The sequence below is a fragment of the Pseudophryne corroboree genome, chromosome 11 (genome assembly GCF_028390025.1).
Source record: "Pseudophryne corroboree isolate aPseCor3 chromosome 11, aPseCor3.hap2, whole genome shotgun sequence".
NCBI classification, from domain to species: domain Eukaryota; kingdom Metazoa; phylum Chordata; class Amphibia; order Anura; family Myobatrachidae; genus Pseudophryne; species Pseudophryne corroboree.
In genome coordinates, this window is record NC_086454.1 from 116,112,334 (window position 1) to 116,131,908 (window position 19,575).

The 19,575-nt window shown below is 43.3% G+C and overlaps 1 protein-coding gene across 1 annotated transcript in view; it reads right to left on the minus strand.

Moving 5' to 3' along the window:
* Positions 1-17,840: 17,840 nt before the first annotated feature.
* Positions 17,841-19,575, minus strand: part of LOC134968667 (mucin-5B-like) — a 163,765-nt gene continuing 162,030 nt past the window's right edge. Inside the window, exon 25 of the mRNA XM_063944188.1 lies at positions 17,841-17,905. Within this exon, the coding sequence (XP_063800258.1) occupies positions 17,841-17,905 (65 nt within the window). The remainder of the gene's footprint in view (positions 17,906-19,575) is intronic.

Genomic DNA, 19,575 nt, shown 5'->3' on the forward strand with positions numbered 1-19,575 from the left:
CATGCTGTATGTACATGCTGTAAAATGAGTTCTGTCACTTGCAGTCATCAGCCAATCAGCAACTGCTACCGTGGGAACATCCCACTGATTGGCTGTAAGTCAACAGCAACCTGACAGTAATGTGTGAATCTTGAGGGCTTCTTGAACATTGGAAACTACGTGTGAAACATTATTACTAGTATTTGAGATGAACACTTGTTAAATTCTTGTCTCCACATCACTTTTACTACAAACTTAATATGAACGTGTGTTTTAACGTTTTTATTGTTAAAATGAATCAATGATACAGACTCCCGATGCTGTTGGTTTGAACCTTAACAATTTAACTTCATGCAAGTAAATGGCAGGTGGAACCCCAAGAGTTCAGCATATTAGAATAAACAGATCTGCACAGAGAAGCAACATTATGTACATGTCATATTGCAATAATATTGTATAAATATTCACAAATGTCCGGTATTACAGTATTTCATTCGCATGATCTTATACACATAGATTTATTTTGATAGTGGGTTATCGTAATACATACTGTATAGAAAAACTGTTAATGAACTGAGTAGCAAAAATAAACTCCGGAAATTGTACTCACTTAGTTTGGAAGTGGTGAGAGGACTACCTAGAACAAAATGATAGAAAAAAAAAATCACACAAACTACCGCAAATATTCTTGGAAAAATGACAGCAACTCTTACTTTGCTTTCTCATATCTTACTACACATAGGGATATTGACTTCTCGGTCATCCAAGTATCTCAGTCATCTCTCTGCAACTTACAGTATGATAGAATGCCAAACAGCAACACTAAAGCAATCAGCAATTGTGAGAGCTCCACAAATTATACATAAAACAAATGGAGTGATCCTATATTGAGAATTATAATTTCAGGAGGTTGTTAGATTTCTAGTTACCTATCATGAGTGCCTGTTAATTATTAGCAACATCTCCACTTTTGTAAATTCACCGTTTAGTAAATATACCTCTAAATGTAAGTTACAAGATAGCATGCAGCCAAACTGCGCTGTGTCAGAAATGCTGCCACCCTTGGTCGAAAGCTGATAATCAACCCTTTTGCAACTCGGAAAAATTGTCCTTTTACCCACGACAGTGATATGTGTACAGGCGGCCTATCGCACACTTTATATACCCACCAAGCTAGCGCACAACATGTGACGTACTTCATGGACCACATGCTGCCGATGTCAAATGTAGGAGGTGGTCATAATAATGTGACTAGACTGTGTTGCTAGAATCTGATTGGTTGCTATGGGCAACATCTTCTGAGAGCAGAAACCAGTCTCTGATGACATATCCCACAAAGCCATCTGAAGCCTTGCCAGCAGTTATTGAATCAGCCCCATGATATGTGGCAATTAGCACTGTTAATTTCATTAAAAAGACACCATAACCTCACAATACTAAAATAAATATTCAATATTCACCAATTTCTCACACAGTTATTATTTTATGGAAGCCACAGAAGCTACAAATTCAGCACCCTATTATTAATATTATAGAGTATGTGTATGTATATAAACTTTATCTCAACACAAAGTGATATACAGTACTACAATATGTCTATATGATTGTACATTTAGGTCCAGAATGATCAAACTTGGAGAGTGATAAATTAGTGATAAAGTAACAACCAATCAGCTCCTAACTGTCATTTTGCAAACACCGCTTGTAAAATGACAGTTAGGAGCTGATTGGTTGGCACTTTATCACCATGCAATTTAGCACTCTCCAAGGCTTGATAAATCTTGGCCTTTGTCTTTAAGAAACAAAGGACATTTACTCACTGAAAGTAGTCAGACTTGTCGAATAATTTGGCGTTGTTGAGTAGGTTTCATTCCTTCTAGTTGTAGGCATCTCTGTGGTTGCTCTTGTGTTAGTAGCAGTTGAAGATTTGGAAATAATAGATATTGGAGTGTAGAATGGAGAAGTGGAAATGTGTGGTGTTGTGGGAGAGGCAGAAGAATGGATCGTTGATTTGGTATTGGTTATGGATGTCTTCGTTTTAGGAGAAGTTGTGACCAATTTAGAAGAAGTCGATTGAGTAGATTCAATTAAATTCCTTGTTCCAAAAGTGCTTTTTCTTTTGTAAGTAATCTGTGTCGACTGTCTACTGAAACCAGTAAATGAAACTGCTTTGGTTTTGATGGATTGTTGGGATGTTGTTTGGGGATAAGTATATGGTACAGTACTATGTGTTAATTGGTACTGTTCTGTCGTTGGAAGGATTGCTGTCACAGCTGGTGTTGTATGGATTGTACTTGTGGTCATGTTGATTGTAGGCAAAACTTCAGAGGAAAAGAATACACAATATTAAAGAGAATTAGTACACCTAAAAATGTTAGCTCTTTGTAAAACTTTAGTAAATATAAAAAGGCATATTATAGTAGTTATTCTATATTTTATTGTTATTTTACAGGAAAAAATCATAAAGGTTGAAAAAATATGCTGAGTGTAAATCTCCAATAGTAGCCGTCAGTGGGTTGGGGGATTAATGACTTACCCCAACATTGTCAAATAAAACATTAGGTGAATTAATCATTTCCACAATATCTTCTTCTATTTATGGCTACAAACACAATTTCTTGTGAGAAAGACGTAACTTTTAAACTATTGCATTAGATTTTGTCATTACATTCCATATAGTATCTCATAAATGGAAATATATGTTTGATGTGAATTGCATCAGATATTGGAGACATCTGCTGCAGTCGCCCACGTTTGCTGGCAAAAGCAGCCCCCATGGGTTTCTATGGGAGTTGCTTTATTGCGGATTTTACCAAGCTTGGCCTCAGTAGGTGTTGCCATCTGGCGACAGAAGCTCAAAATTATTAAGTAAGTATATACAAACTCACACTGTGCACCCTTTAGTGCCAGAGTATTAGATCCGATCCCTGAATACCACCATGCGGTTCCCAGTGTATCACTACCTGATTCTGACCTCTGCCTGAATATATAGTGTAATATTTATGACCCTAAGCCTGTGAACTTGACCTTTGCCTAAATACCGTTTACAATTGTGAAACTGTGACCCCATCCATATCTATTTTTGATCATCATATTCTAATTTTGTACTAAACTTCATTACTATTCCACATGGCCACTCAACTAATCACACTAAGGCGACGGAGATCTGCAGACTTGTTAAAATTCATGAAAGCGACCACCTGAAACTCACAAACCGGATCCACGCACCCATTCTGTCATCTGCCCCCTTTACCATACTCGGTCTGCAATTGTCCACTGTTCCCATCACCATTCTGCTGCCCAATTGTAAGGAGTCACATTATGAAATTTGCATATGAATTTATGCATATGCTCTTTTGGATGAGAATTTGCTGTATGTACATTCCTATTTTAGAAATACACAAGCATAGGTCCAACACTGCATGTGGACCTGAATGGGATGCGGAAAGTATCATTCATCATCATATACAATACCCAGTCAACTAAATGTTCAAAGACGGCATTACTAAATTATGGCCACCAATTATTTTCATACCTGTTCTTCACATCTCATAGAGGTCAGATACATTATGACAAGTTGGCAAAAACATGTAATACTGTACATGTAAGAATCTTGTATCTTACAAAGGTCTACATGTGTTTGCTTTATTTTCTTTGCAAAGTGGAACTTTCTTGGTGTGTGATTTTTAAATGTACTATTTTAAATCTCTTCTCAACAACTCCACTTGCATCTGTTTATTTATGCCATCCTGGCAGGGTTCAGGGCTTGGAGTTTTCAGAAGGTTTAGTGTAGGCTCCAGCAAGGGCAGAGATTCTATGTAAAAACAGCACTAAATACTTTATTTTGACTACTCATTTCCCGTGGGCAAAACCAGAAATCCATAGATACAGATGGGTCCACGTTTATCTTGGCCTTTAATAGGATTAATAGAGCCAGGTCAGTCAGACTTAATCCCCTGCTGTAATGATTTAATCCCCTGATGTATTGTTCTCTGTATTGTATTGCAGCTGAGAACAATAGATGAAGTGTTTATGTTAATAAACCATGTTGTGCCTAGGCGCATCAAAGAACTCAAGATAAAGGTGGACCCATCTGTATGCATGTTCTAACAAAACTTTTTATTTCATCTTTAATATTTTTTTTACCTGTAGTTGTGGTATATCGAAATCCACAGAATGATTCAGCAAGTACCAGAATTCCACCATTCATGCAATATCCAATAATACATCTCTGTCCATTATTTATAATTATGATTTCTTCGCCAACGCGGTATGTCCTTCCATTGTAGCAGCACAAGCATTCTGACACAGGATAACAAAGAAAGTTGTTCATACTGTACATGGAAGTGTGCTTAACAAAAAAACAGAGCTATATATGGTACATCTTTTGAAAAATCTTTCATGCCTTTTACACACGGACATTCTTTTCAAGTGATAAATATGCCATACAGTACATGCCGACTTCTGGGATACATGCGACCGCAGTGTAAGTGCCGTCAGGGTGTGTGGGGGAGGGAGTGACATTTTCTGGGCTTGCTGCGGAGCGGTCTGGACAACGGAGGCGTGTCTAGACCATTGGCGGGGTGGGCTGCGGCAGCTGCCATCTAGTCTGCGAAGGCAGGGGGCTACCCTAAAAATGTGAGCACTTTGCTGTTTAGTGAAGTGCTCACATTTTAGCAGGGGGGGGGTGCTGAGCGTCCCCCCACATGTTAGTGGAAGGAGTTGTAGTTTTACTTTTTTTTTTTTTTTTGCAAAGCTACAACTCATGCTGACTCGACACCTTAGAGAGTAAGAAATGTTTATACATAAGCAAGTTTAGGAAATGTTGCACAGTGAATTTTCCTCTTTAAAAATGTCCCTGAAACAAGAGCAAAAAGAGAGAGAGAGAGAGAGCTGGGAAGTGAGGCTCTTAAAAAGACAGACTGAAATACTCAGTTGCGTCTGAACGCCTTGAGATGGCTGATGAATTAAAATTTATCACACGGCGTGAAAAAGATGGGCTGCTTGGAAAAAATAAAGTATTAGAGAATGTTATTGTTGAATTGCACCAAAGGTGTTTGAATCTTCAGTAGGAACTGGAAGAATTAAAATAATATATAAAGGGACATCACCGTGATGGAGAGCACACACAAGTAAAATGGCAGCTTTGGCTCTGGTGGTAAAAGAAAAATAATCTTTGATTCTGTCCACACAAGCAAAACTTGAAGAATGTGAATTAGGGAGATATTCTCCGGCTTGTGGAGTAAAAGAGAAATATCTCCAGATGCACATGGAGACTGTCCATCTTGAAGGAAGCTTTAAGGAACAAATACAGACACTCCAATCAAACTTGGATGCAATCAGAGCAGATTCAGAGTATCTGAGTAAAAAAAATGTGATGTTGGAGGAAAGACTGCATGACACAGTAGAACAAAGTGAAGCTTTGGAGAGAGAACCTGTGCACATGGCATGGCTGTAAAATCGAGACAATAAGAACCTTGAGAAATGTCTGTTAATTATCCAGAGCCTTATGCAAAATCTCCAAATAGAAATGAATACCAGAGAACTGGGTCTGAATTGTAAAATAAATTTGTCAGTCTGAAATTGCTGTACAAAAGTTGAGATTTGCTGAATTTTAAGATATGCTGTGGGATGTAATGCCGCCTGAGACCGACAGCCATGTGGGATGACGGCTGAACGCGGATATTTTTTTTTAAGGGGCAATCACTTACCAGTCAAAACCATGCCTTGTAAGTGATTGCCCCTTTAAAAAAAAAGTCTGAGTTCACCCGGCAACCCACACGGCCATCGGACTCGGGTGGCATTACAACCCACCTCCAACCAGTTATTGGCTCATGAGCAATAATGTCCGAAAGAGAAGACAGATGGAGAAGTGGCGCTTGTATGGAATGCTTGCTTGCCGCTGGTGGAGTACCAAACGGATGGGTCACATGAGCGCACCATGGGGTAATTCTGAGTTGATCGCAGCAGGAACTTTTTTAGCAGTTGGGCAAAACCATGTGCACTGCAGGGGTGGCAGATATAACATGTGCAGAAAGAGTTAGATTTGGGTGGGTTATTTTGTTCCTGTGCAGGGTAAATACTGGCTGCTTTAGTTTTACATAGAGATGAGCGGGTTCGGTTTCTTTGAATCCGAACCCGCACGAACTTCACTTTTTTTTTCACGGGTCCGAGCGACTCGGATCTTCCCGCCTTGCTCGGTTAACCCAAGCGCGCCCGAACGTCATCATGACGCTGTCGGATTCTCGCGAGACTCGGATTCTATATAAGGAGCCGCGCGTCGCCGCCATTTTCACACGTGCATTGAGATTGATAGGGAGAGGACGTGGCTGGCGTCCTCTCCATTTAGATTAGATTTAGAAGAGAGAGAGAGAGAGAGATTGCTGTGATACTGTAGATTAGAAGAGAGTGCAGACAGAGTTTAGTGACTGACGACCACAGTGACCAGTGACCACCAGAGACAGTGCAGTTGTTTGTTTTATTTAATATATCCGTTCTCTGCCTGAAAAAAACGATACACAGTCACACAGTGACTCAGTCTGTGTGCACTGCTCAGCCCAGTGTGCTGCACATCAATGTATTGTATATAAAGCTTATAATTGTGGGGGAGACTGGGGAGCACTGCAGGTTGTTATAGCAGGAGCCAGGAGTACATGATAAATAATATTATATTAAAATTAAACAGTGCACACTTTTGCTGCAGGAGTGCCACTGCCAGTGTGACTAGTGGTGACCAGTGCCTGACCACCAGTATATTAGTAGTATTGTATACTATCTCTTTATCAACCAGTCTATATTAGCAGCAGACACAGTACAGTGCGGTAGTTCACGGCTGTGGCTACCTCTGTGTCGGCACTCGGCAGGCAGTCCGTCCATCCATAATTGTATTATAATATATACCACCTAACCGTGGTTTTTTTTTCATTCTTTATACCGTCGTCATACTAGTTGTTACGAGTATACTACTATCTCTTTATCAACCAGTGTACAGTGCGGTAGTTCACGGCTGTGGCTACCTCTGTGTCGGCACTCGGCAGGCAGTCCGTCCAACCATAATTGTATTATAATATATACCACCTAACCGTGGTTTTTTTTTCATTCTTTATACCGTCGTCATACTAGTTGTTACGAGTATACTACTATCTCTTTATCAACCAGTGTACAGTGCGGTAGTTCACGGCTGTGGCTACCTCTGTGTCGGCACTCGGCAGGCAGTCCGTCCAACCATAATTGTATTATAATATATACCACCTAACCGTGGTTTTTTTTTCATTCTTTATACCGTCGTCATACTAGTTGTTACGAGTATACTACTATCTCTTTATCAACCAGTGTACAGTGCGGTAGTTCACGGCTGTGGCTACCTCTGTGTCGGCACTCGGCAGGCAGTCCGTCCATCCATAATTGTATTATAATATATATACCACCTAACCGTGGTTTTTTTTTCATTCTTTATACCGTCGTCATACTAGTTGTTACGAGTATACTACTATCTCTTTATCAACCAGTGTACAGTGCGGTAGTTCACGGCTGTGGCTACCTCTGTGTCGGCACTCGGCAGGCAGTCCGTCCAACCATAATTGTATTATAATATATACCACCTAACCGTGGTTTTTTTTTCATTCTTTATACCGTCGTCATACTAGTTGTTACGAGTATACTACTATCTCTTTATCAACCAGTGTACAGTGCGGTAGTTCACGGCTGTGGCTACCTCTGTGTCGGCACTCGGCAGGCAGTCCGTCCAACCATAATTGTATTATAATATATACCACCTAACCGTGGTTTTTTTTTCATTCTTTATACCGTCGTCATACTAGTTGTTACGAGTATACTACTATCTCTTTATCAACCAGTGTACAGTGCGGTAGTTCACGGCTGTGGCTACCTCTGTGTCGGCACTCGGCAGGCAGTCCGTCCATCCATAATTGTATTATATACCACCTAACCGTGGTTTTTTTATACCACCTAACCGTGGCAGTCCGTCCATAATTGTATACTAGTATCCAATCCATCCATCTCCATTGTTTACCTGAGGTGCCTTTTAGTTCTGCCTATAAAATATGGAGAACAAAAAAGTTGAGGTTCCAAAATTAGGGAAAGATCAAGATCCACTTCCACCTCGTGCTGAAGCTGCTGCCACTAGTCATGGCCGAGACGATGAAATGCCAGCAACGTCGTCTGCCAAGGCCGATGCCCAATGTCATAGTACAGAGCATGTCAAATCCAAAACACCAAATATCAGAAAAAAAAGGACTCCAAAACCTAAAATAAAATTGTCGGAGGAGAAGCGTAAACTTGCCAATATGCCATTTACCACACGGAGTGGCAAGGAACGGCTGAGGCCCTGGCCTATGTTCATGGCTAGTGGTTCAGCTTCACATGAGGATGGAAGCACTCAGCCTCTCGCTAGAAAACTGAAAAGACTCAAGCTGGCAAAAGCACCGCAAAGAACTGTGCGTTCTTTGAAATCCCAAATCCACAAGGAGAGTCCAATTGTGTCGGTTGCGATGCCTGACCTTCCCAACACTGGACGTGAAGAGCATGCGCCTTCCACCATTTGCACGCCCCCTGCAAGTGCTGGAAGGAGCACCCGCAGTCCAGTTCCTGATAGTCAGATTGAAGATGTCAGTGTTGAAGTACACCAGGATGAGGAGGATATGGGTGTTGCTGGCGCTGGGGAGGAAATTGACCAGGAGGATTCTGATGGTGAGGTGGTTTGTTTAAGTCAGGCACCCGGGGAGACACCTGTTGTCCGTGGGAGGAATATGGCCGTTGACATGCCAGGTGAAAATACCAAAAAAATCAGCTCTTCGGTGTGGAGGTATTTCACCAGAAATGCGGACAACAGGTGTCAAGCCGTGTGTTCCCTTTGTCAAGCTGTAATAAGTAGGGGTAAGGACGTTAACCACCTCGGAACATCCTCCCTTATACGTCACCTGCAGCGCATTCATAATAAGTCAGTGACAAGTTCAAAAACTTTGGGTGACAGCGGAAGCAGTCCACTGACCAGTAAATCCCTTCCTCTTGTAACCAAGCTCACGCAAACCACCCCACCAACTCCCTCAGTGTCAATTTCCTCCTTCCCCAGGAATGCCAATAGTCCTGCAGGCCATGTCACTGGCAAGTCTGACGAGTCCTCTCCTGCCTGGGATTCCTCCGATGCATCCTTGCGTGTAACGCCTACTGCTGCTGGCGCTGCTGTTGTTGCCGCTGGGAGTCGATGGTCATCCCAGAGGGGAAGTCGTAAGCCCACTTGTACTACTTCCAGTAAGCAATTGACTGTTCAACAGTCCTTTGCGAGGAAGATGAAATATCACAGCAGTCATCCTACTGCAAAGCGGATAACTGAGTCCTTGACAACTATGTTGGTGTTAGACGTGCGTCCGGTATCCGCCGTTAGTTCACAGGGAACTAGACAATTTATTGAGGCAGTGTGCCCCCGTTACCAAATACCATCTAGGTTCCACTTCTCTAGGCAGGCGATACCGAGAATGTACACGGACGTCAGAAAAAGACTCACCAGTGTCCTAAAAAATGCAGTTGTACCCAATGTCCACTTAACCACGGACATGTGGACAAGTGGAGCAGGGCAGGGTCAGGACTATATGACTGTGACAGCCCACTGGGTAGATGTATGGACTCCCGCCGCAAGAACAGCAGCGGCGGCACCAGTAGCAGCATCTCGCAAACGCCAACTCTTTCCTAGGCAGGCTACGCTTTGTATCACCGCTTTCCAGAATACGCACACAGCTGAAAACCTCTTACGGCAACTGAGGAAGATCATCGCGGAATGGCTTACCCCAATTGGACTCTCCTGTGGATTTGTGGCATCGGACAACGCCAGCAATATTGTGTGTGCATTAAATATGGGCAAATTCCAGCACGTCCCATGTTTTGCACATACCTTGAATTTGGTGGTGCAGAATTTTTTAAAAAACGACAGGGGCGTGCAAGAGATGCTGTCGGTGGCCAGAAAAATTGCGGGACACTTTCGGCGTACAGGCACCACGTACAGAAGACTGGAGCACCACCAAAAACTACTGAACCTGCCCTGCCATCATCTGAAGCAAGAAGTGGTAACGAGGTGGAATTCAACCCTCTATATGCTTCAGAGGTTGGAGGAGCAGCAAAAGGCCATTCAAGCCTATACAATTGAGCACGATATAGGAGATGGAATGCACCTGTCTCAAGTGCAGTGGAGAATGATTTCAACGTTGTGCAAGGTTCTGATGCCCTTTGAACTTGCCACACGTGAAGTCAGTTCAGACACTGCCAGCCTGAGTCAGGTCATTCCCCTCATCAGGCTTTTGCAGAAGAAGCTGGAGGCATTGAAGAAGGAGCTAACACGGAGCGATTCCGCTAGGCATGTGGGACTTGTGGATGCAGCCCTTAATTCGCTTAACAAGGATTCACGGGTGGTCAATCTGTTGAAATCAGAGCACTACATTTTGGCCACCGTGCTCGATCCTAGATTTAAAGCCTACCTTGGATCTCTCTTTCCGGCAGACACAGGTCTGCTGGGGTTGAAAGACCTGCTGGTGACAAAATTGTCAAGTCAAGCGGAACGCGACCTGTCAACATCTCCTCCTTCACATTCTCCCGCAACTGGGGGTGCGAGGAAAAGGCTCAGAATTCCGAGCCCACCCGCTGGCGGTGATGCAGGGCAGTCTGGAGCGACTGCTGATGCTGACATCTGGTCCGGACTGAAGGACCTGACAACGATTACGGACATGTCGTCTACTGTCACTGCATATGATTCTCTCAACATTGATAGAATGGTGGAGGATTATATGAGTGACCGCATCCAAGTAGGCACGTCACACAGTCCGTACTTATACTGGCAGGAAAAAGAGGCAATTTGGAGGCCCTTGCACAAACTGGCTTTATTCTACCTAAGTTGCCCTCCCACAAGTGTGTACTCCGAAAGAGTGTTTAGTGCCGCCGCTCACCTTGTCAGCAATCGGCGTACGAGGTTACATCCAGAAAATGTGGAGAAGATGATGTTCATTAAAATGAATTATAATCAATTCCTCCGCGGAGACATTGACCAGCAGCAATTGCCTCCACAAAGTACACAGGGAGCTGAGATGGTGGATTCCAGTGGGGACGAATTGATAATCTGTGAGGAGGGGGATGTACACGGTGATATATCGGAGGGTGAAGATGAGGTGGACATCTTGCCTCTGTAGAGCCAGTTTGTGCAAGGAGAGATTAATTGCTTCTTTTTTGGGGGGGGTCCAAACCAACCCGTCATATCAGTCACAGTCGTGTGGCAGACCCTGTCACTGAAATGATGGGTTGGTTAAAGTGTGCATGTCCTGTTTTGTTTATACAACATAAGGGTGGGTGGGAGGGCCCAAGGATAATTCCATCTTGCACCTCTTTTTTATTTTCTTTTTCTTTGCATCATGTGCTGATTGGGGAGGGTTTTTTGGAAGGGACATCCTGCGTGACACTGCAGTGCCACTCCTAGATGGGCCCGGTGTTTGTGTCGGCCACTAGGGTCGCTAATCTTACTCACACAGCTACCTCATTGCGCCTCTTTTTTTCTTTGCGTCATGTGCTGTTTGGGGAGGGTTTTTTGGAAGGGACATCCTGCGTGACACTGCAGTGCCACTCCTAGATGTGCCCGGTGTTTGTGTCGGCCACTAGGGTCGCTAATCTTACTCACACAGCTACCTCATTGCGCCTCTTTTTTTCTTTGCGTCATGTGCTGTTTGGGGAGGGTTTTTTGGAAGGGACATCCTGCGTGACACTGCAGTGCCACTCCTAGATGTGCCCGGTGTTTGTGTCGGCCACTAGGGTCGCTAATCTTACTCACACAGTCAGCTACCTCATTGCGCCTCTTTTTTTCTTTGCGTCATGTGCTGTTTGGGGAGGGTTTTTTGGAAGGGCCATCCTGCGTGACACTGCAGTGCCACTCCTAGATGGGCCCGGTGTTTGTGTCGGCCACTAGGGTCGCTAATCTTACTCACACAGCTACCTCATTGCGCCTCTTTTTTTCTTTGCGTCATGTGCTGTTTGGGGAGGGTTTTTTGGAAGGGACATCCTGCGTGACACTGCAGTGCCACTCCTAGATGGGCCCGGTGTTTGTGTCGGCCACTAGGGTCGCTTATCTTACTCACACAGCGACCTCGGTGCAAATTTTAGGACTAAAAATAATATTGTGAGGTGTGAGGTATTCAGAATAGACTGAAAATGAGTGTAAATTATGGTTTTTGAGGTTAATAATACTTTGGGATCAAAATGACCCCCAAATTCTATGATTTAAGCTGTTTTTTAGTGTTTTTGGAAAAAAACACCCGAATCCAAAACACACCCGAATCCGACAAAAATAATTCGGTGAGGTTTTGCCAAAACGCGTTCGAACCCAAAACACGGCCGCGGAACCGAACCCAAAACCAAAACACAAAACCCGAAAAATTTCAGGCGCTCATCTCTAGTTTTACACTGCAATTTAGATTTCAGTTTGAATATACTACACCCAAATCTAACTCTCTCTGCACATGTTAAATCTGCCCCCCCCCCTGCAGTGCACATGGTTTTGCCCAACTGCTAAAAAAATTCCTACTGCGATCAACTTGGAATTACCCTCCATGTTACCCGAAACTATTAAACTGATGTGAATTTTTGTTGCTAATCAGAATGGTCACAGAGCAGCCTCTTTACTCCCCATTCAATGCTATATACCTGTGAACTGAGCATCACTCAAAAGACTGGAAAGGCTGGAATGCTTTACTGCCAATGGAATCCCGTTCCCTTTCACCAAGACATGTGCTTTCCCTCGGGCTTTATCAATTTACCAATTACTCATTGTACACCAGACTGAAGAGAAGCTTTCAAATGGGTTATAAGCCAGGGATGTGCAGTCATACTCACTGTTATACTCCAGAGTTGAGATATAAAGAGGATTACAATAATGCAAAGATATTTATAACTTATAGACAGTATTTAGATGATAGACCGTGCCTAGGTAGAAGGTCAATAGGTCGACACCAGATCCACAGGTACAAAAGGTCAACATGACTATGGCTGACACAGAAATGATTGACACATTGTTTTGGGGGATTTTACATGTTTTCCAAAAATGTGCTTTAATACCAACCCATGTGGACTACGACTGGGAACAGTTACCACCTTGCCTGAAGCATGGAGAGCAAATCAAGCTCGCAAGGGTAAATGTTTTTACTGATGGTGGTTATAGATTACTAAACATACAAGTGTTAACCCCAAAAAACAGAAAAAATATTCTTCTACCATGCCAGGATGTGCTACCAGCACCGGCATCCTAAACACTCACCAGTGTCACTGCAGGTGCGGTGGGGGGTCCATCGGGTCCTCTGACAGGAAGGCTCCAGCATCCGGCAGACCAGGTTTTCCTGAAGTATGCCAGAGTTTGCTCAGCCTTCACTCCCCAACTCCAGTGTTTGCTGTGCATACTAGCTTCCAATCTGCAACACCTTCCCAGACTGATTATGCACCTTTGCAGACTTTAGATCCCAGCAGTGGTCTCTGACCAAGTTGTTAACTACTTGTGCACCTAAGGTTTATTCAAGCTCCTGTGTGTAGTACTGTGATATTCTGACACTGCTTCATTCCACAATTTCCAGCTGATCTCCACTTCACCAACTCAGGACTCAGTCTGACCAGCCAATTGCCCTGAAGCCAATCACAGCCCAGCAGGGGGTTTAAAGGATATCCCGCTGCAACATTTTGGGCCTGTGCAACTAGTTACATAGTTAGTGTGACAAGTGAACTTGCTTTGTTTCTTCTGCGTAGCACTATTAGGCCCAGCATATCTTCAGCTCGTAACCAGACCAGTCCAACTTATCCTCAGCCGGTAGCCAGTCCGGTCTTCAGAAGGTAACTAGTCTGGTCAAGCAGCATCTTTTCATCTGGTAGCCAGTCTGGTCCAGCTGTATTCCTTAGTCAGTAGCCAGTCCGGTCCAGCAGCATCTCTTCAGCCGGTGGCCAGTCCAGTCCAGCTGTATTCCTCAGCCGGTAGCCAGCCTGGTCCAGCTTTCTACAGCTGGTAACCAGTCTGTTACATTACCACTGAGTCATAACTTGAATTCATACTAAAGGCTGTTCTCACTGCTACCCAAATCCAATGTGAAAGAGCTGTATACAGCCTCCTTGACTCCAGCTCCAAGTCTCAGACCCTGGACATCAGTCTGACCCAGGTAACCTTGTGCACCAAACCGTGACAGATCAATTGTGTGTTGACTATTGTCATGTTGGCCTTTTGAACCTGTCCACCTTAAACACTGTCAACCATTCATCTGTCGAGCTTAACCACTGTCAACATTTTATCTGTTGACCTTTTGTACCTGTTGACCTAATGCATGTTGACCATTTGGTGTTGTCCTATTGACTGTCAACCTAAATGCCGTAGATCTTCTGGCACCACACCCTCATCTTCTTTGTTTATTGTAATAATTTTTATAGTTAAGACTCACCAAAATTGTGGGCACCCTGAAATTGTAGGGACAGTGTTATGAGTCGCCGGTGCGGCTCATCACTTCAGCAGGTTCCGATTGTTCCTAGGCAGCCGGGATGGCATGTCACTCTGCCGCATGGGCCAATCCTCCCGATGGTTGCTGAACAACCAAGATGCCAGGTGGCCGCAGGGCACTCTGGGTCTAGATTAAGTTGACAGCGAGAGCTTGAATGTACATGCCTTCATGAAGCTGATGTGTGTATCTCATAAGGGAGACTGGTCCTCTCCACAGCTGCCAATTGGTTCTTACCTTTGTTATTACCCTGCACATCCAACAATGGTGATAGCTTATACCTCAGTGCTGCTGTCTGGTTTGTTCCATATGTATCATTGTCCAGGTCTCTTGCTCTGCATATGCCTGCAGTGTCTGTTTCTAGTTACTACAGTCTCATGGAACCTTATGCTAGTATCTACTAACTGCGAGCACTACTATTTCTACACAGTGAATTCCATCAGTGAATTATCAACGACAAAGCCATATGTGTCATGCTTACTTACTTAGTGATTACCATTCTGCTGATTACCATCTTGAACTATAAGTATCTCTGCTATTCAAGTGTATGCTCTGCTGGACTTTATGTTGCTACTATGGCTGATAACTGTTCAAGTTACATACTGTGTAGATTCTGAGTAGCTGCCATTATTACAAGTCTTGCAGTTGTGGATAATTGTCTGCTTTTAAGTAACCCATATGTAATCCAGATGTTCTGACATGGAATTAACCCTGCTCATGTTTGTTCTGTTTTTGCATACTACTTTTGCTTCCAGTGTATTTGTATTTACTACAGCCAATACTTTGTGATCACCCTTGCACTGAATGAGCCCCTGCTGCCTGAGCTTAAGTCCAGGCAACTGTCTAAGTACCAGTGAGTGTATAAAACTCTATGGGTCGGTGTTATTGGCAGAAGCTCTCAGTAGGAGGCTCTAAGGGTCTCACTCACATGTGGGGGAGTTTCATAATAGAGAGATGAGAGGTGGGGCAGTTGGCCTCACCTCTGACAGTCAGACACTGCTTGCAATGCTGGGGGTAGGGCCAAGCCATGTCCAGGAGAAGAGCCAAAAGAAGCATACCTCACTGTTCGGGGGTGTGCCTTGAGCGCTGATGGACACCTTGGATGTGTCATGTAACCAGGAAGAGCACTGCTCAGAGAATGTAGCTCAGCAGCAGCAGCATTGCAGGCCATGGCGGTGGGAGAGAAAGAGAAGGTGTGGAAGAGAAGACACAGTAATGCAGGTAGGAGAATCAATGGACTCTGAAACTCAGGGTAGTGAGGGGAGAATTACACTGAGTGGGGGTGAGGCAGGTTCCCAGCACTAAGACCAACCCCCATGTCTGCCTCCCCAGCCAATGATCTCCACGCACATAACTGTTATAAGCACACTGTGGATTCATTGTGAAAGTGAAAAAAGTTTAACTAGAACTGTATTTGAATTTCCATATGTAAAAAACAAAGTTTAACTACCCTTAACAAGAAGGCTTCATATCCTTAAATACAGTAGTAAAGATGAAAATAGAGCCTGCACTTATATTATACACACATTTCTGTTGTAGCAATTAATGGAACTACAGTATATTAAGGGCGTTTTAGTGAACAGTATAGGATGCTTATTCCATGGATGTTACAATCATTTGGACAAAAAAAAAGAATTCTAATTATACAATATGCAAATCAATTAGCATAAACACAACATGTGCAGTGCCTATTATACTAAAATAATTTAATATATATTATTTTTTGTATTTTATGAATTTCTAAGAAAATAGATGTTCATTAACACTTCTCTGAGACTTAGCTAGATCATTATATGTGAGTACATAAGTGTGGGCTTTGCTTACAAACACTTCCTTTGGTTTCTAAAAGCCAGCAGTTATAGTATACTCTAAGAAATTATATATTTTGAATCAGGTATAACTGAACAGTAAAGAATACTTGCGCTAAGGGCAATTTAGTTTTTCCCCCTCATTCCATAAAATGGTAAACTTTTACATATTCTCTAAAAAAATAACACTTTACAAAATAATTTTGCATTACCAAATGTCTATATAGTGAAGGAGTTCTGAAATGTTTATATACTGTAGTGCAGGGCTTGGAGAATATAAAAAATTAAATAATGAAAAGACTTAAGCAGGGAGGGCCTACCTGCAGGCTAGTTGGGAGAGAAAACCTTTAGGAGATTTGACTGCTCTCTAGCTGCAGTGGTGCCTACAGGGGTGCGACCAGTACCAAGGTGTCAAACACAATGTGGTGATGCTAAAATGTCACCTTCTCTTCAGTGACAGAAGCTGGATGCTGCACTGTAAAACTGCATGTAGCACTCAGCTTCTGTGACAGTGTAGGAGCCAGCACTGCAGACAGTCTCCAGGGACAGCACAGCATCTCTGTGACCCCAGGAGTGATAAAAATGGGGTTTGGCATGTGAGACCACGCCTCCCAACATGGCCAAACCTTCTTATGTGTGTGCATAGGGTATTTCTACGGTACCTGGTATCACATAGCATAGCAACAACCCTGATTAGTCACTTGCACTTGGCAGAGATAGGAGGGCTCACACAGTAAAATAATGCATACTCCTGGAAACCTATATTGGCCTTCAGCAGCAACTCTTGTGACCTTTTGATTTCAAATCCATTCTGCATTTAATTCAAAGTAGTGAGCAATTCTAGTCAGTTTACCTCCTGTTTTCTCATCACAAAGACTGTCGGAACTAATGAAAAACAAATAGAAAACACAAATCACAATAATTATCTGTATACAATCCAGGTTAGAGATATAAAGTCAGTTTCAATATGGAAAAAAAGAATGCATTGAAAATAATGATCATACTCATTGTCTTGCATCAAACCATAGCAACACTGCATGTCAAATGTGACAGCTCTATGGTGGTTTATGAATTCTTGCACTTCCCATCATGGGCTTATGGAAGACCCGTCATGGACCCCAATGCTTTCACTTGCCATCAGGGGCTTATGGAAGACCCATCATGGACCCCAATGCTTTCACTTGCCATCAGGGGCTCATGGAGGACCTATCATGGATCCCAATGCTTTCACTTGCCATCAGGGGCTTATGGAAGACCTGTCATGTACCCCAATGCTTTCACTTGCCATCAGGGGCTCATGGAGGACCTATCATGGACCCCAATGCTTTCACTTGCCATCAGAGCTCATAGAGAACGCTTCATGCTTTCACTTGCAGTGAATGCAAATACATATAGCAAGCATTCTCAGCAAAACCAAACAGCAATACAATCATTGCTAGTTGGCATAGGGTCCTTGGAACCAATGCGCCCCATTCTATTAATTTCCTAATGTTTACATATATTATCAGATCTGGCCTTTCAATCCATTTTCTGAGTGCTAAGACCCTAGGCCACACATTGTGGAAACATCTTCCACATACAGAGATGAAAAACGAGATAACACTATAGAGAAAATAATAAATGAGTTAAAAATCCATGTCAGATAGGAAAAGAAAGAAGTCACTCTTTAGATAAGGGGCAGATGTATTAAGCATGTGGAAGTGATAAAGCAGTGATACTATAAATGGAAGGTGATAACACAGCAGCCAAACATTATGCGTTTGAAAAATGGCAGTTAGGAACTGATTGGCTGGTGCATTATCACTTTTCACTTAACACTGCTTTATCACTTCTCCAGGTTTAAAACATCTGCCCCAATATGACACACTGCACATTTATAGAATAAGATAAAATAAACATTTTATTCTGCTATCAGATATTACACTAATACATTCAAGAATTCTTTCTGTTATAAATTCAGTTGTACCAATTCTACTTGCTGTAATCAATCCAATGTTGTCGTGCAAAATCAAGGTAGGGGTGCCCTCTCCTGGGGTAGATGGGCACTGCCAAACACACAGCAACCAGGAAGCAGCACACCAGTCCAAGTTTTTGTGCTATCTAGCAGTAGCTAGTTTTATTGTGCAATACAGAAACACAAAATATAAAAATTAAGCCTAGCCCATTTGGGTATTAACAAAACAAATGGGATTCCTCTCTCAAAAAGCGGTAGGACCTAATGACCCTATCACAAACATAGGCATATGCACAGTACTCACGGTCAGTAAATCACAGGAGTATATTTACAAAAATTTGTATTTTTCTGAATTAGGTTAAAGTTCAAGCACGAATGACATCGAATGTGTGAATTTGCAACTTTTTGAATTTTGTACGCCTCATTTACTATGCTGTCGTATTCTGCATTTTCATTTTTTCCGATGTCGATGTCATTCGTATTTTCGGACAGTGTTTTACGGGAGTGAATAGTAAAACACTGCCGAAATAAACACAATGAATCTCGGCCGGATCTGTGAGATCCGTGCAGGGCTTCATTGTGCACCTTTAAAAAAAAAATTAAAGTATTAAAAATCATGAAAAAAATTGCGTGGGGTCCCCCCTCCTAAGCATAACCAGCCTCGGGCTCTTTGACAGGGGTTCCCCAATATTTTAACAACCAGCACCGGGCTCTGCGCCTGGTCCTGGTGCAAAAAATACGGTGGACAAAAAGTGTAGGGGTCCCCCGTATTTTTTGAACCAGCACCGGGCTCCACTAGTCAGAGAGATAATGCCACAGCCAGGAGACACTTTTATCTTGGTCCCTGCGGCCCTGGTATTAAATCACTAACTAGTCACCCCTGGCCGGGGTACCCTGGAGGAGTGGGAACCCCTTAAATCAAGGGGTCCCCCCCTCCAGCCACCCAAGGGCCAGGGGTGAAGCCCGAGGCTGTCCCCCCCATCCAAGGGTGGCGGATGGGGGCTGATAGCCATAGTGTACAAAAAAAGAATATTGTTTTTTGTAGCAGTACTACAAGTCCCAGTAAGCCTCCCCCGCAAGGGCTTCACCCCTGGCCCTTGGGTGGCTGGAGGGGGGGACCCCTTGATTTAAGGGGTTCCCACTCCTCCAGGGTACCCGGCCAGGGGTGACTAGTTAGTGATTTAATGCCAGGGCCGCAGGGACCAAGATAAAAGTGTCCCCCGGCTGTGCCCGGTGCTGGTTGTTAAAATATGGGGAACCCCTGTCAATTTTTCCCCCATATTTTTACAACCAGGACCGGCTCAAAGAGCCCGAGGCT